The 24016-nt window shown below is 43.8% G+C and overlaps 1 protein-coding gene across 4 annotated transcripts in view; it reads right to left on the bottom strand.

Annotated features, from left to right (window-relative positions):
- Positions 1-1195: 1195 nt before the first annotated feature.
- LOC110541750 (uncharacterized) overlaps positions 1196-24016 on the bottom strand; it is a 66345-nt gene continuing 43524 nt past the window's right edge. For 3 of the 4 annotated variants that reach the window (XM_060375492.1, XM_060375493.1, XM_060375494.1), the window contains 2 exons: positions 21517-21606; positions 1198-2947 (listed from right to left, as the gene is read on the bottom strand). In XM_060375492.1, coding sequence (XP_060231475.1) covers positions 2932-2947; positions 21517-21606 — 106 coding nt within the window. In that variant the 3' untranslated portion in view covers positions 1198-2931. Of the gene's footprint in view, positions 2948-21516; positions 21607-24016 lie in introns of all 4 variants that reach the window. The other variant, XM_060375495.1, reaches the window with a different exon arrangement.

Here is a 24016-nt window from a genome sequence, read left to right as displayed (position 1 = left end):
ACAAACAGAAGCCTGTATTGTGACTCACTCCTTTAATCCCATTCAGGAGACAGAACAGGCAGGTCTTTGTTAGTTCCAGGACAGCCTGGACTAGAGACATCCTGCCATGACAAAGAAAGAATGAAGCACAGAATGAGAGGAAGAGAGAGAAAGCAAGAAAGGCAAATAAATACGAAAAAAAAAAACAGAATTAAAAAAGAAAAAGCACAAGTATTAGGCACAGATACAAAAAAACTGAAATAGGAAATCAGAAACCATAACATACAAAAGGCCAGTGAGATGATTAAAAATACTTCCCTACATAAAGGTCTACCCTTATGTGTGGTTTATATACCCAGTGGGGGTCCATCAGAGAAAACTAAAAGTTCCTTTGCAAGTGCCTTTCAACAGGAGACAACTTCTTGGTTAGGAGGGAGGGCCTTCTGTCCACCTGCCTTGCACAGCCCTGGCACCATGTCTAGCTTCAACCTGTGTAGGCCCCATGCAGGCTGCCAGTCTCTGGGAGTTCTACTGTGTGTGAGCTCTGTTTGGGGTGGAAGACACTCTTTCCTCGGGGTTACCTATGCCCTCAGGCTGTTATACTCCTACTGCCTCCTCCTCTGCATAGCTCCATGGGTCCTGAAGGGAGGGATTAGATGAGCATATCTCCTTGATGACAAAGAAATAAAAAGATCTCAGCAGATTATCTGGTTATATATATTATTATTAACCTCATCAATTAAGTCCTCAGAAAAAAAAGATCTCAGCAGATTATCTGGCTATATATATCATTATTAACCTCATCAATTAAGTCCTCAAATTCCATCCCAGTCATATTCTAAATAAGATTTACTAAGAGGCCCACTGTCGGTGGTGGTGGAAGCACTATGAAGGCAGAGGCAGAAAGATCTTTTGTTAGATTTATAGAGTTAGAGCAGAGCCAAGTCTACAGAGCTGAGTTCAAAGACAGGCAGTTACAGAGAAACCCCATCTCAAAAGAACAAAGCAAACAAAAAAAGATGTACTGCCACTGATACCTATCACAATATTAAGGATTGGGAGATTCCTAGGTACACAACTTAGACATGAATTAGCTTCCACTTCCAGGAGAATCAAAACGAGGGGCCTAGGGCATGTAACCCAAGTGTTGTGTTCCTCAGTTACAATGAACATGAGAGTTCACTTCGTGTTACTTTGCTTCTAAATCTTGTGCACATTTTTCTTGTATACAAAGTAAAGAAGAGGCCAGGCCCGGTGTTGCCTCCTGTAATCCCAGCACTTGCGGTGGCACAGGCAGGCGGATCTCTGCAAATTTGAGGTCAGCCTGATCTACAGTGTGAGTACAACACAGTCAAGGCTGCACAGAGAATCCCTGTCTTGAAAACAACAACATCACCAAAGAAACGCACCAAATCTTTAAATAAAACCAGGCACTTGGACAAAGTGAAAACCAAGGAATTGGGAAATACCCTGTATAACAGAAGGTAAGGAGTCCTATGGCCTCTACTAAATTTAGGCCTCAGTTTGGCTTCATCTGATAAACAAGACAAAAAGTAAAAATACCATCAAAACTATTCCTGCTGTGCCCAGTTCATGAGCCCCCAAAGACCAGGAATAGACTCCACTGTAAATACATGAGGTGTTTTAATTGTATACTCGTTCAAACACAGGACACAAACTTCCTGTGGAAACAGGAGAGGAATGCGGACCCCAGGTCTAGGGAAACAAGGTTTTTATAGGGCAAAACTACAAGCAGGGACTTACATGCTTTGGCGTTACATGATTGGGTAAGGGAGATTGACTTCTAAAATGATTGGTCCACTTTTGGAGCCAAGACTACAAAAGAGAGTTCTGGCCTGATCATATGGACCGGTTTCCTAGCAACTTTAAAACTAGTGGGCCTGGAAAGATTGCATTAAGCTAGTTTCTTTTCCCAGGTGGCTGGGGCTTTAAACTTTTTGGTCTCTCATTCCCCCTTCCCATGATCAGTTGAAGACCCAAACTTGGGTCTACCAGATGTGGCCCCTGGAGTCCTACAGATTTACCTTTCCACAATGGGATCTGAGTACCATTACTGTATTGCTCCCAAACATTCCTTAATGAAAGCCATCAAGCAACTTAAAATACAAGGCCCAAGGATAAAAACCAAAATGAGTAGGGTCCCTTCAGAGTGGATATAAGGCTAGTAAGTCAAGGACTAATTTTTAAATTATTTTTATTTTTATTAATTACAGTTTATTCACTTCGTATCCCCCCTGTACCTCCCTCCCAATCTCACCCTCCCTCTCCCTGACCCGTGTCCCTCTCCCAGTCCACTGATAAGGGAGGGCCTCCTCCCCTTCCATCTGATCCTAGCCTATCAGGTCTCAGTTCAGGAGTGGCTGAACTGTCTTCCTGGTAAGGCTGCTTGCTCCCCCACTCAGGGGGAGGTGATCAAAGAGCAGGCCTATCAGTTCATGTCAGAGACAGTCCCTGTTCCCATTACTATGGAGGCCACTTGGACACTGAACTGCCACAGGCTACCTCTGTGTAGGGGTTCCAGGCGTCAAGGAGAACTATTAAATCAGGATTTTAACCATCCTCTGGAATATTTCTTTTTAGGATCTCTCCAGGCTTTTTAGTCCAGTTGCTGCAATACTAGCTCCTATTCCAGCTAAGCAGATCCCCAAGATAATAGCCAATGTCAGGTAGCCCCTTTTGACTTAGTATTTTAGCCTGTTAGGTGGGATATGGGGTTGAAGAGCTCTTACTCTGAATATGCTTCATTGCTGACCGCAGGGATATTGTCATCAGGGGCTAGGAAGGCTGGAATGCCAATCAAAGGCTGGGCAATGGAGCAGTCCTCAGAAGCATCTGGTTAGTTGATCCAACTGAAGAGACAGGGAGCAATCATGTCAGCTTCCAGCAAGTCCAGATTTCAGCTCGCAGTCCATAGCTGAACCCAGAATAGAGTCAACCAGGTGAAAATCTGCTGAGACAAATTCAGACTAGAAACAGAAGAAATCCCAAGACCAGGGGAAAAACTCATCTGGGGTCTGTTGGAGTTATGCCAGATCCAGGTCTCATGACTTTTTGGTTCCCTGGAACTCACATGAATTTTTAGTACACAAAGGGAAATATATATATTAAAATAAGTCAGGAAAGTTACATACAGAAAATCTAATATAAACAACAACAACATTCTGTGAGTAATGGGTAAAACTACATCCAATGGAATGAGCATCAGTTCTTCTTAGCTGTTTGTTTTGTAATCTTTATAAACAATTTAAGTGTGTCCACAGTCTGAAACTCTAACACTTTAACTGTGGGTACAGCTGTTGGTAATCAGCCACCAAAGGAGCTCGGCTACTTTTTGTTCACTCAGCATATACTTTTAGGCCCTATCTCCATGTCACACTGCAAAGTTAGGCAGAAATACCTTAATGGCTTTAGTGTTAACTCCCGGATGCTTGGACTTTCCTTAACAAAGCAACTAGGAGGAATAGGTTTAAGATATTCCTGTGTCAAAGTGTCTACCTCAGAAATGGCAGATATTAGGAATACCACAGTAAAAGCTATGGCTTCTGAGCCAGATATACACATTAAACAGACGTTTATAGCATGACTAGAAGCAGCTTTAAATCTATTTCCAGAAGACAATCAAAAAGCAAGCTTGTGACTGGTTAATAAGCAGTCAGTGTTCCATCAACTTATCAGAACTCTATTGATCCATGTCAAAACTCTGAACTTGTGAATTTTTATAACAACATAAGCACAACAATAGCAATGACAGGGGAGAAGTCTACACTATCTCCCATTTTTAATATGCCTTAAATAATTTTTCTATATCTATATACAACTCACATTCACATACCTTTAAACACCTAATTAGACCATCCGATCTTTTTTGCATTTACCAACTTGGAAACATTTTCCCAGACCATCAAACAACACTCTCTAGATTCTCATAACCTAAACTCCTGTATCCTCAGACCCTACATAAACTCTTTATCTTTCTATCCAGCTATTCACCATAAAACACAGGCAACTAACATGAAGCCCATGAGCAAGGCAAACCTGTTTGCCTTTCTAAATAACGGATCTAGTACCTTGTAGTTCTAACTAGCTAACGAACTGACCAATGAGCTAACAGTGAATCTAATTGTCTGCTCTTTACCTGCAAAGTTACCATAAGCTTAGCCTAGCCGTCAATGTGATCAGAGACCTGAGAAAGATAAATTACAAGCTAAATAAATGTAACAATCCATGTACCAAACAAAATGACAGAGATGACTAGTTAGTCCATCACCTAGGCACTGTCCCTGGCTCCTATGGTCTCATAGCATCCTAAGCAGAGGCGGTCCAGCCATCAGGCACAGAGGATAAGAAGCTGCTTCTGTGGAAAGAGGAACACGAGAGATTGACTTCACCTTGCCTCAAACAATGTGAAACAATTACTCTCCAGGTGTCCACAGTTTAGGCTGGGCCCTAGCAGTGGCCCAGTTGGGGCAGTCTTGCCCAGTGGTTAGTATACCACAATCCAGAGTTGCAGTCCTCTGTCATTGTGCCCAAATCTTCTCCGAGACCTTGGGGGAGCTACTGCCAGGATTTTCGGACTCTCTGTGATAATAAGCTTACATATGTTAAAATGCCATATTCATCAGATCTCTGACAAGCTTGAGGGCCAGCATACCTGAGTTGCTCTTTGTCTGTCTTTCTCATCTGCTCTAAACTGCATCCTATAAAACAGAATGCTATAATCTCTAATTCTGGCATATTCCTTAGATGCATGTTTTAGGACAATATTTCAAGTAGATCTACATAGGCAAACTTCATAGTTACCCATCCTAGGCTTAACCTTAAAAAAACAAACAAACAAAAAAAAAACTAAACAAACAGACTAGGTTAAGCTCTATCTTGTACTCAACTGCAGTCCTTAGCATAACTTTAAATCTGCTCTTTCTGAACTAAAATCAAAGCAAAACTTTTAATCAGATACAGTTCATAAAGAGGCTAGCAAATCTTGTTGATCCTACCTTATTGCATTAAAACTGAACATCAAAAAGCTTTAAGGACAAAAGTTGCACTTAGCACTAATCAGGTAACTGAACATAGCTAGTAGCACTAAACAAAGATGGCAGCAAAGCTATGGTTCCATCCTCTCTGAGAAAGGAGGTAGGGAACTGGGGGAGGAGGGAGAGACAGACAGAGAGACAAGACAGATGACTGGAGCTAGTCCTGAACTTTCAGGGATGTAGCATTCCTTCTTCATTTCACAGAATGTAACAAAAAGCCCATGGCACCAATAATAAAAATATAAAGCAAAGCAAAACCAATGGTGAATAAATAAACACAAAGAACCAAATCTTTTGACTTACTAAGCAACTGAACCCAGCCCAGAGAGAGATTGACTTCCTAGTTCTCTGTGAGAGAAAGCCAGGGGTTTCCATATGCTGAGAAAAGGGTATTTGTGGACCTGCTGGGCAATCAAAACTGCCCTTCTGGTTGGGAAGAAATGAGACCATAGTGCTGTATGAACCTTGTAGGTGGGTCCCCTAAGGATCTGGAATACTGGGGTTAAAGTTCATGGTCCTTTAATGGTTTCAACATCCCATTCCGTTTTGGCAGCCCCTTAGCAAGTGTTTCTGTTAGGAAAACATTGCCATGAAAACGTTGTGTTCAGTTCAGTTTACAGTCAGCCAAAAAGACTGGACAGTGTAGATAGAACTAAGATACCTCGAGGATGAGTGGAGGAATACATTAGCCATGGTGAATTTGGCTATCACAATGCTTAACCAAAATCAGATCTAGAAGGGAGACCCTCCTCAGTCAAAATGAACACATAACTCAGCCAAGGAACCAGTTACAATATTCTTTTCTCCAGATGAAACATTGAACAGCATATAAAAAGTTAAAGCCAAAAGATGCTGAGAAATTTCAGGCTAAAACCAAGTCTTTCAGGACACCACTGGCCTGAATGACCAGCCTCAGTGGGGTTGACTCCAAGTAGGTGAAATAAAGGAGACCAAAGAGAGGAGCTGGGTCCCTTCTGTGAGATCCACCATGGGGCAGAAGCCTCAAGACCAACCTAAGTTTAAGAAGGTGACTGGGGCCGGGCACAGTGGGGGAAAGGAGAGCACAGCACTTTCATCTCAGCACTAGAGGGGCAGAGGCCAGCATTTCAAAATACAGCCATCAGGTGTCGCTGATGGTATTGTTACCTCCCACAGTATTGCATGCACTGTGGAACATCCACAATGCCCCATAACCAAAAGTTCTAACATTGTAATTAAATAAGATTTAGAACCAACTACATAACAGAACAGTATAGAACAATTTTAAACTGTACGAACTCTTCTGGCCATACCAAACCTATTGGCCAGAAAGAAACAGTATTAATCCACTCAAGTCAGGAACTGGCGGTCTGGCATATATTCCATTCTCTTGCTTTTCAGACTACATAAAAAACTTCCATCAAAATCCTTTCCGTCCTGACATGATACTGCCGGAACCCAGCGTGGGTTTATTCCATGATTCTTTTTTTTTTTTTTTTTTTTTTTAAATAGGCAAAGCAAAAACAAGTCATATCAATACAAAAAGTTCGTGGAACTGCCAAATCTCTTTTCTAAAATTACTTCCCTGTAGCAGATATGGTCCAAGGTCATACAAACAAGCTTTAAGGAACTTGGATCAGGTTTTAAAGACCAAGGTGAAAACAATTTTTTTTAAATAAATAACAAAGCAGTGTCCTTCCCCAAAGGGTTGAGAAACTATTCCAAGTTCTTTGTTAGACTGCCCAAAGTCATTATTTAAAATGCCTGATAAACCTTAAAACGTTTCATAGCCTGAAACATTTAAACATTCTCCAAAACCTGTTTAGGCAATATCAAAATAAAATACCCTCTTTAGGAGTGAAATCACAACGAATAACCATAATTTTTAAAAGTCAAAATCAAATTACCACTGCAAACAAGCCAGTCTCTAAAACCAATACCAATTTAAAATGAGACTTGTCTTAGTCTGAAAGGAAATAGAATGTTAAACAAAATTCATTACGACTAAGAGGTTCTGTAATCTTTTATTCTTTCCCTGCCCCACACCATGAGGCAATCAAAAGATGGCAGAGTCACATCACGTGGCATGGTAAGCCACATTGTTGCTATTTAAAAACATTTATGCTTCCTTAGAACTTACAAACACCTAGGCACACATACATGTTCTAAACAAGTTTAAATTTAATCCTTAAACACACGAATAATTCTTAATTTACAACCAAGACATACAGAACGTATTAACCATTTAAGATCAGTCAAAAACAAACATATAATGGCTATACATTTAAACAGACAGACAAAACTTTTCATATTGGATCCAACTGTAATTTCAAGCACTTTTTTTTTAAACTCAGTGGCAGCTTTGCTGGGGCTCAGTGCCAACGGAGGGTGGGCGCTCTCCAGTGTCCAGTTCCAGGATAGCGACAGTGGTGCCAGCTGACTGCAAGGAGATCTTGACGGCTATGGCTGTGGCAGGTGGCATGGTGGCCATGGGGCTGGCGTGCCCACCGGGTAGTGGGTGCACAAGCTGCTGTAGGGCTGCATGGCTGCAGCTTCACATGTCCCCTCTAGGTCTAGACAGAACACAGCTAGTGCCACTGGTTGCAGAGAGATCAAGGCAGCTTTTCCCACCTCAAATAGCGCCCAGATGGCCACCGAATTCCTGCTGCTCAACAGCACATAGGCAGCCCGAGGGCTGGCCCCTCAGGACAGTTGGAGGAATAGCCAATACTGCCGAGTGCCACCAGCCCACAAGCAGGGGAGCAAGCGTGGAGAAAAATTCCTCCAACGGGAATGACCTGAAAGATGTTCCACAAAAGCTCCCAAGCATACTGATGAAGCCAGAAACTCTGACTTCGGCAGCTGTGATTCTACAGCAATTCAGCTGCCTTAATCACACAAGCAGCCCAGACACGGATACCCCAAGGAATTTTAGAGGACAGAAAATACATGCACACAGGGACACTGCACAGAGACACATAGACACGACACCACAGCCATAAAAACCTCCGGGTCAGGTTCCTGGAGGCTTGGGGTCCTGGGACAAGACCCCAAAATGGTGTACCCAGTTCACGAGGCCCAAAAGACCAGGAATAGACTCCACTGTAAATACATGAGGTTTTTTAATTGTATACTCATTCGAACACAGGACAAAAATTTCCTGTGGAAGCAGGGAAAGAATGCCCTCCGCCCCTGTCTACGGGAATAAGGTTTTTATAGGGCAAAACTGCATGCAGGGACTTACATGCTTTGGTGTTACATAATTGGGTAAGGAAAATCGACTTTTGAAATGATTGGTCGACTTTAGGCTCCAAGACTACAAACAGTTCTGGCCTGGTCAAATGGGCCGGGTTGCCAGCAACTGTGTAAATAGTGGGCAGGGAAAGACTGCATTTAGCTAGTTTCTTTTCCCAGATGCCTGAAGGTCTTCCAGATACGGCCCCTGGAGTCCCACAGATTTACCCTTCCCTGCCCCTCTCTTTCCTGTTGGCATCTGCAATGAGCCCCAACTCTAGGGTGCCAATAAAAGGTGAGGGGGGTGGCTCAGTGAAGGGCAAGATGAACCATTTAGGAATCCCCCAGTCCCTCACCTTCTTCAAAATGTCTAGAAGCATTATTCACATAGGGGTTTGTTCCTGCTTAGCTATAACATTTTCTATGGGGAAAAGGAAAAGGGGTAGCAGTCCAAACATGGACCGTTAATAATGGCCAGACCACAGCCTTTCTCAAAACTTGTAAGGCCAGCTTGGAGGAAGAGTTCTGTACTCTTAACTGAAACTCTGCTACTGTTACCAATCATAATGTTAATATGTGTGATATCTCATGTGCTTATAGGTATTTAGGCACCTGCTTCTGGGTTGCCTAGCAAGGTATGATGTAATCATTTGTTGCTGCCAGGTATGGTTATGTTGCTCCTTAAAAGGATCAACACACTCAGATTCTCTCTCCTGCCCTTTTGCTCTCTTGGTTCTCCTGGCTCTTGCCCTCTCCCCGTTCTCTGTCAGGGCACTCCCCTCCCCTTCCGCCCATTTGTATCCCTCTCTTCACTCTCTATTTCCATCTAATAAAACTCTTTCATATAAAATGTGCTGTGCACCTCATCATTGTCTTAATTGGTCCTAACACTTGGTGCGTTGGCCAGGAAAGGAACGCCTGGTATTGCCAGGACCCCTTTAAATTGGACTATGGATGCTTTGGACCATGGACTGCTGCAACTGATTTTTTTCTGCTCTATCTACCCCTAACCACCTATCCCTGAAAATCTTTACTTTCTCTCAACTGTCCTGCTGGCACACATCTGTCCCTCTGCTTGCAGATGCTCAGAGGCTCTGAGCACCAGGGACACAATGGACACAATGGACACAGCTGAGCCAAAATTGGCCTGAGGAGACTAAAACAGCTTGTGCACAGCTTCAGACAGACAAGTAATCAAGTACTGGGGACCTTGTGCACACACGGATTGCTTTAAATTGTACTGTAACCTCTGGCTCCAGGGACGAGATTTTAAAGTTCCCGAGGAATGCCTTCTGCTAGAGGCTGGGTTGCAGAGAAGCGTTTGCAGTTACAGACTTCAATGCCAAACACAGAGGGTTTTAAAGCAGGCCTAGACAGCCATATGAAGAGCAAGTACCTGGTCTCACTACGCACATGGCCAGTGCCATGTTGCTTTTGGAAAAAGGAGGGTGGAGCCATGGCTTCACTGCCATCTCCACATGGTTTCACAGCCACCTTAACTTAGGGCAATTAAGGACAGTCACATGATTGGCTGCCATCTTGGTTATAAAACAAAGGCTATGGTTTCCTTCACTGCCTGCTTTTACTTCGTTTCTGTCCCACTGTTTTTCAAGCTGCAAAACTGCAGTCTCTTATAGGCCCTAAAAGGCCATTGTGCCACTTCCTACCTTCATTCTAAAGCTGCCTATCTGCCCCTATCCTTTCCTGAGGATGAGAGTCCCTCTGTGAGAAGTCAGCCTTACTGCTGAAAAAGCCCTGATACCAGGCACCTAGGTTCTCGGGCTTAGCCAGATTAAGCTCACGACCTGCTACTTGGTTGACCAACCACTAGCTACATGGTCCATTCCCATTTCCCCTTCCTCAGTCAAAGGAACAGCTTCCTCATATCTCTCCTCTTATGGAAACCTCTGGCTTCTACACCTATATTTGCCCTACTCAAATATTTAATAGCCAGTAACACTAACAGCAATCCATGAAGCAAAGTCTTGTCTATTCCTCTCTGTCTGCCAACCCACTAAATATACTCTCTGGTTTCTTTTTATATTCTCAAAAAAAAAAATCTTAAACTAAACAATTTTAATCATAATTAATTCTCTATTTTATCTCCTTTTAGACTAGCACAGCGACAAGCCTCATTTTATTTATTTATTTATTTATTTATTTATTATTTTTATTTTTTTCCATAATTTTATTTTTCTCATTAGTTACATTTTGTTAATTCTGTATCCCAGCTGTATCCCTCATTCCCTCCCCAATCCCACCCTCCCTCCCTCATCTCCTCCCTGCCCCTTTCCAAGTCCACTAATAGGGGAGGACCTCCTCCCCTTTCATATGACTCGCTTTTGTCAAGTATTTTCCGGACTGGCTGCAAAGTCCTCCTCTGTGGCCTAACAGTACTGCTCCTCCCTTGGGAGGTGGGGAGGTCAAAGAGCCAGTCATTGAGTTCCTGTTAGAAATAGTCCTTGTTTCCCTTACTATGGGAAACCAATTGATTACTGAGCTATCACGGGTCACATCCGAGCAGAGGTTCTAGGTTTTATCCTCTCATGGACTTTGGTTGAGTGTCCATCTCAGAAAAGACCCTGTGCCCAGATACGTTTGGTCCTTGTGGAGCTCCTATCCTTTCCACTTCAAATTCCCCTTCTTTCATATGATTCCCTGCACTCTGCCGAAGGTTTGGTTGTGAGTCTTAGTATCTATTTTGGAGCACTGCTAGGTAGAGTCTTTCAGATGCTTTCTGCGGTAGACTCCTGTCATACGTTCAATGCATATCCCATTTGGCTTTCTAAATGAGGATAGATCATCATACCCCATGTCTGCTTTCTTGATTATCTTCTTTAGGTGTATAGATTTCATTTTGTTTATCCTATCTTTTAGGTCTATATAAGCGAGTATATTCCATGTTTGTCTTTCTCCTTCTGGGATACTTCACTCAGAATGATCTTTCCTAGATCCCACCATTTGCCTGCAAATTTCGTGATTTCCTCCTTTTTGATTGCTGAGTAGTATTCCATTGTGTAGAAATACCACAATTTCTGTATCCATTCCTCCGTTGATGGACATCTGGGTTGTTTCCAGGTTCTGGCTATTACAAATAAAGCTGTTACAAACATGGTTGAGCAAATGTCCTTATTGTGTACTTGAGCAAATTTTGGGTATATGCCTAACAGTGGTATAGCTGGGTCTTGAGGAAGCGCTATTCCTAATTGTCTGAGAAAGCGCCAGATTGACTTCCAAAGTGGTTGTACCAGATTACATTCCCACCAGCAATGGAGGAGGGTTCCTCTTTCTCCACAACCTCTCCAACATGTGTTGTCATTTCTGTTTTTCATCTTGGCCATTCTGATGGGTGTAAGGTGAAATCTTAGGGTCGTTTTGATTTGCATTTCCCTAATGGCTAATGAGGTTGAGCATTTCTTTAAGTGTCTCTCTGCCATTCTATATTCCTCTACAGAGAATTTTCTGTTTAGCTCTGTTCCCCATTTTTTAAGTGGATTACTTGTTTTGCTGCTTTTCATCTTCTTTAGTTCTTTATATATACTGGATATTAGCCCTCTGTCAGATAGAGGGTTGGTGAAGATTCTTTCCCAATCTGTAGGCAGTCGTTTTGTTTTGATGACGATGTCCTTTGGACAAGCCTCATTTTAAATTGGTATGGATTTTCATAAAAATTCAAAGCTATGTTTTGCAATATATATAATTCAACCCTGGGTCAATAATAATAAAATTTCAATGCTATAAATATCTATTCAAATTAAGTTAATTTAAAATGTACATATAACTGCCTATGTCTTTTTCAATTTCTAAATTAATATATGCTGTTTCTCCTGACATGAGCTGCCTAGGATCCAAATTTGCCACTAGGCTTTCTGGCTAATAGGTTTACAATAATAAATTCAAATTTAATTTTAAAATTGCTTTATACTGTTCTACTATATTGTTGGTTTTAAAACTCATAACTCAGGGGTTACTATGTACAGGTTTTTACCAATATTCTAAATTAAGATCTACTAAGTTTAGAGGATTTATTTATTTATGTTAAAACTTGGTCGTTGTACTGTATCTTTACTATCAAAGAGTTAAAATATGCTTGGTCTTATTTTCTAAAACGGTATTATTATTAATCTATAGTATAGTCTTAGATTTTTATAAGCTAAAAACTTTTTATATACCAAATCATACAAAAAACTATTGTGCTCTCACTTTAATGGACTATATTTATGACTTTTAAGGCTCTAACTTAACAGAGACAAAACCTAAAGTCTTAATTTAATGGTTAACAAATACAAGTTAGTTAATAGTCACCTCACAGATAATCAAGTTCTCTAATATGTCCAAAAATATATTTACAGCTCTACAGATGCCAACATGGTCTCACTGCCATCTTTAATAAACAGCTGAGGATGGTCCTTGAGTCACCATACAGGAGTTGGTAAAAATAACAGGAGAGGAGCCTTGCTGACAGGCTCGTCTTCAGCAAAAACTATGCTCCAGACCTTGGTTGCTGCTCTGAGTCTGTTGGCATTCCGGCACTGAAAACAAGAGGTCTGCAATGCCCCATCTTGCCAGGGTATAGCCAAAAGTCAATTGCGCCAGGTGAGTGATTCAAATGCAGCTAAAGTGATGCTGGTTCCACAGCTGCCTCAAAAAGCCATGGCTGCCTGCCAGCAGACTGGCCTCTGGAGGTCAAAATGCTCCAGTGCAGGTTTGTCCTTTGTGCCCAGCCATGGAGGCTTAACAGCACAAGAACCATAGATAGATACTTCCACCCTTCCAGCTCCTTGGCCTGGTGGAGGAAAAATGGATCCTTGATTCAGGGACCTCCACCACCCTCTCCCAGCCCAGGGTAACATTGCAGGTCTCTCTTGGCGTCACTGGGGCTCCGTGGATATGTTGCCAACTTCTGTTTTGGGAGACTCTAGATGTCTTCTCAGTTCTCTTCATATGCAGACCAGGCCTTAAGCCTCAGTCATAAAGTTGATATTGTCAGGCCAAGACACAGTATGCCTTGTTGCCAGACTCAAGAAACAGGCCTAAATGAAACCTTTCACCATCCCTTTATTTAGTTAAAGGACAATAAATGTTCATAGCAGTCTCACCTGTGTCTCATAGTAAATAACTAGATACAAACGCCTAAAAAATGTTATTTAATGGCCTAAGATAGCATCTTAAGGTTGATAAATGCAAGTTATAAATGTTTCAAGTTCTAAAAAAATGTTTTAAGGTTGGTAAATGCAAGTTATAAAGGTTGCAAGATGTAAGTTAATTTAAGGTATCCTAAATAGGTAAAAAGGCTTAATAGTTCCTCCTGTTGCTATGCTACAGTTATATTGACTGTCCAGAGCTTTGACCTTTATCAGTAGAGCTCTGATTTATTAATCTAACTCAAATACAAAAGCATCCCACTATACCACCCACTATGATGGTTCTAAGCTCAAAATTTTAAATCTCCATAACGTGTACTTACACTAAAGGTTAAGATCAAGTGAACTTTTGTCCCTTGTACTTCATGAAAGGCTTCTGCCTTTTCAAAGCTCTCCTTAAAGAATGCTTATGCTCTTAATACAAATGTGTATGTCCACTGCCTTTACTACAATGTATATTTAAGTGCAGACTACAACTGTGATGCTAACATGTCTGAAGTTTTATATCCTTCGTAAAACTTAAAGTAATTCTTGTAAGCTGCACGAAATCAACCTGAATCTACCTCTCAGGTCAACTGGACTACAGATAAATACTGTACTTATTGCCTATCTCAGAGGGTGGGATTCCTCCCCTTTCCCTGGTTTTGGGACTTCCCTTTCCTGGCTACATGATTTCTACCTTCTATAGGCAACACTGGCTGGAATGGTGAGTTTCCCTCATTGGCCAGCCACTGGATTAGCTGAGTTCACCTAATTTATCAGCATAAAATGCCTCTCTTGTTAGGGGAAGCTTGACCGTTCAGCATCAGGCAAATTCCTACTATCTTTTGAGACTGTGGGACCCAATCCCCCCCAACAACAGTTTTCACTGGCTACGGTTGACCCCTTTTGCTGACCTCCATTTAGGACTTCCTCTTTCTCCTAGGAGAGATTTTTTTTTCCCTCTACGTGCACAGTATCTCCTCCTCATGCTCGACTATGAAAATCCTAGAGCTGGGTAAACTGGAACTTCTCTGATCCACCTGCCTAAGCAGATCTTGTGTGAAATGAAGAACTACCAACTGACCACATACCTAGCCACTGTCCTCACAGGCTACCCTGGAGTTCGCCTCCTTTTTTCCTTTTCCCTGTTGAACTCTTAGAACTCTGTCTGAAGCCCTGACAAGAGGCAGAGACAGGTCACCTCGACACTGCTTTTGTGACCCAGGGTCACTGAAAGAAGGTATGAAATTTCCACTAGGAGACAGAGACCTTGCTCATCCTTTACTTCTCTACTGAAAACAGACGGAAAACACATTCCTTTGCTATTGAGAGGTTCAAAAACTTAAGAGTTAATTCCTGGGACTGGGGAAAAAAATCACCAGATCACAATCCTTTCAGAACAAAAGTCCAGCAGCAGTCCTATACCAAGATAAACCTTAAGGTGTGACTGGAGTCACGTAGCCCGTTAGAAACACCAGGGAATGTGGCACCCCCCCCCCCATACACACACCTTGCTACAGCCTAACCTGCACGTAACAGGGCAGTACTAGAGGTCAGGTGTCCCTTAGTAGCCAGGCCTGACCATCTGCAGTCTTGGTACCTAAAAACAGACCAATCATTTTAAAGGTCACCTCCCCTTGAGACTCTCCTACCCAATCCTGTAATGCCAAGACTTGCACTACCCAGCTTGCATTTTGTCCCTTTACAACCTTTTGTTCTCCTGGAGTTGGAGGTTGCTTGCCCCTTTGTCGTTGTAAAGGGCAGTCCCCCAGCTCGAGTTTTTAATAAAAGACCTTCTTGTGTTTTTCATCGGTCTCAAATCCTGTTGGTCATTTGGGAACTCGTGATCTGGTTATTATGTCTCGGAGGTCCCACTGGGATTCTGGAGGCCCAAAGGGTTCCAGGCCTCTTATATTGGCCAGTAAGTGCCTGTGCCCTGATCTTTGTCTCTGTCTTCGTGTATGTTGGCGCCTATATTCTGTTCTGCCTCAGGGTATCTGTAATGGGCTGCTAGTGATTAAATAGATGTATAAAAAATCACAGTCGCTGAAGTGGGAGAGGCATCTCCCAAATTCCTCAATTTCTGGAAGTGTTCCTAAGCCACCTACAGCTAGGGAATCTGAAGGTCTATTCTATGAGAAATATTTCAGGGTGGATTCAGCACCTCCCCCAGGAAGGGACACCAGAACCGTTCTGGAGGAATTTTTGACTCCCCCTGCTGTTTTCACATTTCCCGTCATAAGTGGGTGCTGAGTGCACGGTTACCTGTTTTCAGACTCAGAGAAGATTTTTTATCTGTTTTTCGTTTTTTTTACTGTGTTTCTTGTATTTGTGAGTCTTTGTGTTTACTGGACAGTGATAGACATTATGGGACAGACGACTTCTGTCCCCTTGACTGGGTTCTCAACCACTTCAAAGAGGTTAAAGCAAGAGTTCGCATTCTCTTGGTATATTTAAAAGAGGGGAAAATGAATACTTACTGCAGCTCTGAATGATTGACCTTTAATGTCATATGGCCACCAGAGGGGACTTTCCATCTTCCCACCATTCTGACCATAGAGGATAACATATTTCTAAAGTCACAGGGAAACCCTGACCAGGTTTCTTGTATAGTGGTCTGGAAGGATTGGGTGATGAACCTCCCCCTACCCTGGATTAGGCTTTTCTTCTCCCTGCTAAAAATCTTCCTTTTACAGAGACTCCTTCGACTAGAGATGGAATTTCAGGTCCCGCAACCACACTGGACTTGAGGAATAAGACTCCCCCTAAGCCTTCTGGCCCCCTCTATCCTATCTTACACTATGGCACAAGAGAGGATAAGATTTTTCCTCTCCCAACTTATAGGCCTCCTCTTCTGCCCAGGGACTGCCAGCACTGGCCCCAACACTACCACAGGCCACAGGTATGTACATCCACTCTGTGGCCCAGTCACCCAGCTCCAGGCCTACTTTCTCTTTCTCATTAGAAAACAAACAGGAGCCTGTATGTTGACTCACTCCATTAATGCCAGCATTCAAGAGACAAAACAGGCAGATATTTGTTAGTTTGAGGCCAGGGTGGACTAAAAAGATCCTACCATGAAAAAAAAAAAAAAAAGGAAAGAGACAGAGAGAGACAAAGAGAGTGAGACAGAGGAAAAAAAAAAGAAATTAAGAAGGAAAGAAAGGTACAAAATAAAAAAGAATGAAAAAAAAACAAAAGTACTAGTCATAGTTTCACAAAAAATAAAACAGAAAATCAAAAACCACAATATACAAAAGTCCAACAAAATGATACACAAAAAAAATTCCCTGAAGAAGATCTATGCTTATGCCTGGTTTATATACCCACTGAAAATCCATGCAGGATGCCAAAATCTCTGAGTTCTACTGTCTATCACCACTGCTTGTAGTGGAAAACACCCTATGCTCAGGGTTACCTATGCCCACGGTCTCTTACACTCCTATTGCCTCCTCCTATGCATAGCTCCATGAGTCCTGAGGGGAGGGATTAGATGAGCATATCTCCTCGATGACAAAGAAATATAAGGATTTCAGCAGATTAACTGGCTACATATATACATATGTGTGTGTGTGTGTATGTGAGTGAGTGTGTGTGTGTTAATTTTTCCCTAATCAATTGTTTCCTCTAATTCCATCCCAGGCATATTATAAAAAATATATGCCAGGGCCCAACCAGCACTGGTGGTGGTGCAAACACTAGGGAGACAGAGGCAGAAAGATCTTTCCTTAGAGCTGTAGAGGCCAGCCAGGTCTACAGTGTGAGTGCAGAAAACCCATGGCTGTACAGAGGATCCCTGTCTTGAAAATACCTACAAACAAACAAACAAAGGAACAAGAAAGTAGGCACCAAATCTTTGAATAAAACTAGACACTTGAACAAGGCGAAACCAAGGAATTGGCAAATACCCTGTATGATGGAAGGAAAAAAGTCCTATGGCCTCTACTAAATTTAGGCCTTAGATTGACTTCATCTGATAAATGAGACAAACAGTTAAAATGCCATTAAAACGATTCCAAGAAGGGCAAACCTCAGGGCAGCCCTCTTCCTTGGTGCCTGTGTATCGGGGTGGTGGATATTTTGCTTGTTTTAGTTTGGTTTAGTTTGGTTTGGTTAGGTCTCTTTTAGCCACACAGGAAAGGCTGGAGACTAGCTCCCACAAGCTCCTACCCTGTCCTCTGCTGCCCTCCTCTGGATGGAGTTTCTAAACTGACTGAGCAATTTGCGCTCAGTCCTCCCATGATTCTTAGCACTGATTCTTAGATGGCCATTACAGGAAACATGAGCGACTGCTGGTGCCTGGCTGGGCTTACCTGACTGATGCTCAGGCCCGATCCAAATTACAGGCTGTAGTGCTCTCTCATCAAAAACCCTCAGCTGGCTCCTGACCCAGTACACCAGCCAGTATATTTATACTGGGACCCAGGAATAGGAGACCATCTGCTTCCTGTTTGTAGTCTGCAATGAGCCCTGACTCCAAGGTGCCAATAAAAAGGAGGGGGAGGGGGCTGGAGACTTGAAGGGCAAGATGAACCACTTAGGCATCTCCCCAGTCCCTCACCTTTATCAAAATGTCTACAAGCGCTATTCACGAAGGGGTCTGCTCCCGCTTGCCTATGAAATATTTTCTACGGGGAGGAAAAGCAAAAGAGATAGGAGTTGAACCAAGGACCTTTAGCAACGGCCAGACCACAGCCTTTCCAAAAACTGGAGGAAGATATCTGCCCACACAAATGGAACTCTGCCACAGTTACCAATCTTCATGCTAACAAGCATGATGTCTCCTGGGCTATACCCACAGGTTGAGCACTGCAGCTGTAAGGAGACTGAGTTCAGGGAGCTGGAAGGGAGCAGGCATGGCGCTGTCTGAGTTGAAACTGATTCCTCACGGTGGCAGTATTGGCCTATGTACCAAGCAAAGCGCCATTTTGAGCGCTCTTCTCCCGCCCTCCGCGTCTAGAAAAAAATAAAGATGAAAACTCCGCAAGAAACATGGCAGCTGGGGTTTTAGCAGCTTGCCAAGGTGGAGACCAAATGCTGTGCCCTGACTCTGGTGTTCTCCTTAAAATCACACTGGGGCCTCCACCAACCATCTCCTCCGGTGATATTTTCTCCTGAGTTGAGTCGCAGCCCCCATGGACTGAGGGAATGTGTTTCCTATCTATCACCCAGCATCTCAGATCACATGGAGTTTCTCTCCTCCACCGGCCTAGGCAGAGTCTGTGTGAAATGCAGAGCTACCAACTGACCACATACCTGGCTGCTGTCTCTCCTAACATGCTAACCTGGAGGTCGCCTCCTGTTTTCCTGCTCCATGTACAACCCTTGGCGACTCTGTCTGAAGACGTGAAAAGAGGCAGAGACAGGTAACCCCTCAGACACTGCTCTTGTGACCTGTGGTCCCTGCAACAGGGTCCCTGCATTTCCACTAGGCCAAAGAGACTTTGTTCATCCTTCACTTCTCTACTGAGAAATGGAGGGAAAACACAGTCATTCCTCATCAAATATTTTTCTTTTCTTTGCTAATTGACAAATCATCTTCCAGACAATACAATCTCATCATGGTTTCCCCCTTGCCCATCTCATCCCAGATCCCATCAACCTAGTCACCAAATGCAGGCCTTCTTTCTCTTTGTCTTTAGAAAACAAACAGGAGACCTCAGGGTGACTCACTCCTTTCATCCCAGGATTCAGGGGACAAAACGGGCAGATCTTTGTTAGTTCCATGACAGCCTGGGCTACAAAGAACCTTCCATGAAAAAGAGAGATCGACAAAGACATAGATACACACACACAGAGAAAGGAAGAGTGAGAAAAAGGGAGAGAGAGAAAGAGAGAAAGGAAAGAAAGAAGAAAGAAACAAACAAACAAAAAAAAAAAACGAAGAAAGAAAGAGGGCAAATTAAAAAAAACATGATTAAAATAAACACAAGCATAAGAAACAGAAACACAAAAACTAAAACAGAACATCAGACACCACGACATACAAAATGCCAAAAAGATGATTAAAAAAAAAATTCCCTACAAAAAGGTCTACCCTTCTGTGTGGTTTATATACCCAATGGGGGTCCATCAGAGAAAACTAACAGTTCCTTTGCAAGTGCCTTTCAACAGGAGACAGCTTCTTGGTTAGGAGGGAGGGCCTTCTGTCCATCTGCCTTGCACAGCCCTGGCACCATGTCTAGTTTCAACCTGTGTAGGCACAGTGCAGGCTGCCAGTCTCTGGGAGTTCTACTGTGTGACAGCTCTGTTTGGGGTCGAAGACACCCTTTCAAGGGGTTACCTATGCCCTCAAGCTCTTGTACTCCTACTGCCTCCTCCTCTGCATAGCGCCATGGGTCCAGAGGGGAGGGATTAGATGAGCATATCTCCTGGATGACAAAGAAATATAAGGATTTCAGCAGATTAACTGGCTACATATATACGTGTGTGTGTGTCTGTGTGTGTGTGCGTGTGTGTGTCTGTGTGTGAGTGTGTTTAATTTTTCCCTCACCAATTGTTTCCTCAATTCCATCCAGTCATATTATAAACAATATTTGCCAGGGCCCAACCAACACTGGTGGTGGTGCAAACACTAGGGAGACAGAGGCAGAAAGATCTTTCCTTAGAGCTGTAGAGGCCAGCCAGGAGTACAGTGTGAGTGCAGGAAACCCATGGCTGTACAGAGCATCCCTGTCTTGAAAACAACTACAAACGAACAAACAAAGGAAGAAGAAAGTAGGCACCAAATCTTTGAGTAAAACTAGGCACTTGAACAAGGCGAAAACCAAGGAATTGGGAAATACCCTGTATAACGGAAGGAAAAGAGTCCTATGGCCTCTACTAAATTTAGGCCTCAGATTGGCTTCATCTGATAAATAAGACAAAAAGTTAAAATGCCATTAAAACGATTCCAAGAAGGGAAGGGCAAACCTCAGGGCAGCCCTCTTCCTTGGTGCCTGTATATCTGGGTGGTGGATATTTTGCTTGTTTTGGTTTGGTTTGGTAAGGTCTCTTTTATCCACACAGGAGAGGCTGGACACTGGCACCCACAAGCTCCTACCCTGTCCTCTGCTGCCCTCCTCAGGATGGAGTTTCTAAACTGACTGAGCCTTTTGTGCTCAGTCCTCCCATGATTCTTAGCACTGGCGCAAGATGGCCATTACAGGAAACATGAGCGACTGCTGGTGCCTGGCTGGGCTGCCCTGACTCGTGCTCAGGCCCGATCCAAAGTGCAGGCTGTAGTGCTCTCTCAACACAACCCTCAGCTGGCTCCTGACCCTGTACACCAGCCAGTACATTTATACTGGGAGCCCAGGAATAGGAGACCCCGCCCATCTGCTTCCTGTTTGGAGTCTGCAATGAGCCCTGACTCCAAGGTGCCAAAATAAAGGGAGGAGGAAGGGGTGGCGACTTGAAGGGCAAGATGAACCATTAAGGTATCTCCCCAGTCCCTCACCTTCATCAAAATGTCTACCAGCGCTACTCACGAAGGGGTCTGCTCCCGCTTAGCTATGAAACATTTTCCACGAGGGGAAAAGCAAAAAAGATAGGAGTCCAACCATGGACCGTTAGCAACGGCCTGACCACAGCCTTTCCCAAAACTGGAGGAAGATATCTGCCCTCGAAACTGGAACTCTGCTACTGTTACCAATCTTCATGCAAACAAGCATGATGTCTCCTGGGCTATACCCACAGGTTGAGCACTGCAGCTGTAGGGAGACTGAGTGCAGGGAGCTGGCAGGGAGCTGGCAGGGAGCGGGCATGGCGCTGTCTGAGTTGAAACTGATTCCTCACGGTGGCAGTATTGCCCTATGTACCAAACAAAGCGCCATTTTGAGCGCTCTTCTCCCGCCCTCCGCGTCTAGAAAAAAATAAAGATGAAAACTCCGCAAGAAACATGGCAGCTGGGGTTTTAGCAGCTTGCCAGGGTGGAGACAAAAATGCTGTGCCCTGGCTCTGGTGTTCTCCTTAAAATCACACTGGGGCCTCCACCAACCATCTCCTCCGGTGATATTTTCTCCTGAGTTGAGTCGCAGCCCCCATGGACTGAGGGAATGTGTTTCCTATCTCTCACCCAGCATCTCAGATCACATGGAGTTTCTCTCCTCCACCGGCCTAGGCAGAGGCTGTGTGAAATGCAGAGCTACCAACTGACCACATACCTGGCTGCTGTCCGTCCTAACATGCTAACCTGGAGGTCGCCTCCTGTTTTCCTGCTCCATGTACAACTCTTGTCGACTCTGTCTGAAGACCTGACAAGAGGCAGAGACAGGTAACCCCTCAGACACTGCTCTGGTGACCCGTGGTCCCTGCAAGAGGGTCCCTGCATTTCCACTAGGACAGAGACACTTTGTTCATCCTTCACTTCTCTACTGAGAAACGGAGGGAAAACACAGTCATTCCTCATCAAATATTTTTCTTTTCCCTGCTAATTGACAAATCATCTTCCAGACAATACAATCTCATCATGGTTTCCCCCTTGCTCATCTCATCCCAGATCCCATCAACCTAGCCACTCAAATGCAGGCCTCCTTTCTCTCTGTCTTCAGAAAACAAACAAGAGACCTTAGGGTGACTCAAGCCTTTCATCCCAGGATTCAGGGGACAAAACAGGTACATCTTGGTTAGTTCCAGGACAGCCTGGGCTACAGAGATAATACCATGGAAAAGAAAGATCGACAAAGACAGAGACACACACACACAGAGAAAGGAAGAGTGAGAAAAAGAGAAAGAGAGAAAAAGAGAAAGGAAAGAAAGAAGAAAGAAAGAAAGAAACAAAGAAGAAACAAAGAAAGAAGGCAAATTCAAAGAAATATAATTAAAATAAACACAAGCAAAAGACACAGATACACAAAAACTAAAACAGAACATCAGAAACCACAACATACAAAATGCTAAGAACATGATTAAAAAAGAAAATTCCCTACAAAAAGGTCTACCCTTCTGTGTGGTTTATATACCCAAAGGGGGTCCATCAGAGAAAACTAACAGTTCCTTTGCAAGTGCCTTTCAACAGGAGACAGCTTCTTGGTTAGGAGGGAGGGCCTTCTGTCCATCTGCCTTGCACAGCCCTGGCACCATGTCTAGTTTCAACCTGTGTAGGCACAGTGCAGGCTGCCAGTCTCTGGGAGTTCTACTGTGTGACAGCTCTGTTTGGGGTCGAAGACACCCTTTCAAGGGGTTACCTATGCCCTCAAGCTCTTATACTCCTACTGCCTGCTCCTCTGCATAGCGCCATGGGTCCAGAGGGGAGGGATTAGATGAGCATATCTCCTGGATGACAAAGAAATATAAGGATTTCAGCAGATTAACTGGCTACATATATACGTGTGTGTGTGTGTCTGTGTGTGTGTGCGTGTGTGTGTGTGTGTTTAATTTTTCCCTCACCAATTGTTTCCTCAATTCCATCCAGTCATATTATAAACAATATTTGCCAGGGCCCAACCAGCACTGGTGGTGGTGCAAACACTAGGGAGACAGAGGCAGAAAGATCTTTCCTTAGAGCTGTAGAGGCCAGCCAGGTGTACAGTGTGAGTGCAGGAAACCCATGGCTGTACAGAGCATCCCTGTCTTGAAAACAACTACAAACGAACAAACAAAGGAAGAAGAAAGTAGGCACCAAATCTTTGAGTAAAACTAGGCACTTGAACAAGGCGAAAACCAAGGAATTGGGAAATACCCTGTATAACGGAAGGAAAAGAGTCCTATGGCCTCTACTAAATTTAGGCCTCAGATTGGCTTCATCTGATAAATAAGACAAAAAGTTAAAATGCCATTAAAACGATTCCAAGAAGGGAAGGGCAAACCTCAGGGCAGCCCTCTTCCTTGGTGCCTGTATATCTGGGTGGTGGATATTTTGCTTGTTTTGGTTTGGTTTGGTAAGGTCTCTTTTATCCACACAGGAGAGGCTGGACACTGGCACCCACAAGCTCCTACCCTGTCCTCTGCTGCCCTCCTCAGGATGGAGTTTCTAAACTGACTGAGCCTTTTGTGCTCAGTCCTCCCATGATTCTTAGCACTGGCGCAAGATGGCCATTACAGGAAACATGAGCGACTGCTGGTGCCTGGCTGGGCTGCCCTGACTCGTGCTCAGGCCCGATCCAAAGTGCAGGCTGTAGTGCTCTCTCAACACAACCCTCAGCTGGCTCCTGACCCTGTACACCAGCCAGTACATTTATACTGGGAGCCCAGGAATAGGAGACCCCGCCCATCTGCTTCCTGTTTGGAGTCTGCAATGAGCCCTGACTCCAAGGTGCCAAAATAAAGGGAGGAGGGGGGGGTGGCGACGTGAAGGGCAAGATGAACCATTAAGGTATCTCCCCAGTCCCTCACCTTCATCAAAATGTCTACCAGCGCTATTCACGAAGGGGTCTGCTCCCGCTTAGCTATGAAACATTTTCCACGAGGGGAAAAGCAAAAAAGATAGGAGTCCAACCATGGACCGTTAGCAACGGCCTGACCACAGCCTTTCCCAAAACTGGAGGAAGATATCTGCCCTCGAAACTGGAACTCTGCTACTGTTACCAATCTTCATGCAAACAAGCATGATGTCTCCAGGGCTATACCCACAGGTTGAGCACTGCAGCTGTGGGGAGACTGAGTGCAGGGAGCTGGCAGGGAGCGGGCATGGCGCTGTCTGAGTTGAAACTGATTCCTCACGGT

Source organism: Meriones unguiculatus, chromosome X (genome assembly GCF_030254825.1).
Source record: "Meriones unguiculatus strain TT.TT164.6M chromosome X, Bangor_MerUng_6.1, whole genome shotgun sequence".
Classification (NCBI taxonomy): domain Eukaryota; kingdom Metazoa; phylum Chordata; class Mammalia; order Rodentia; family Muridae; genus Meriones; species Meriones unguiculatus.
This window is presented reverse-complemented; position numbering and strand designations above follow the sequence as displayed.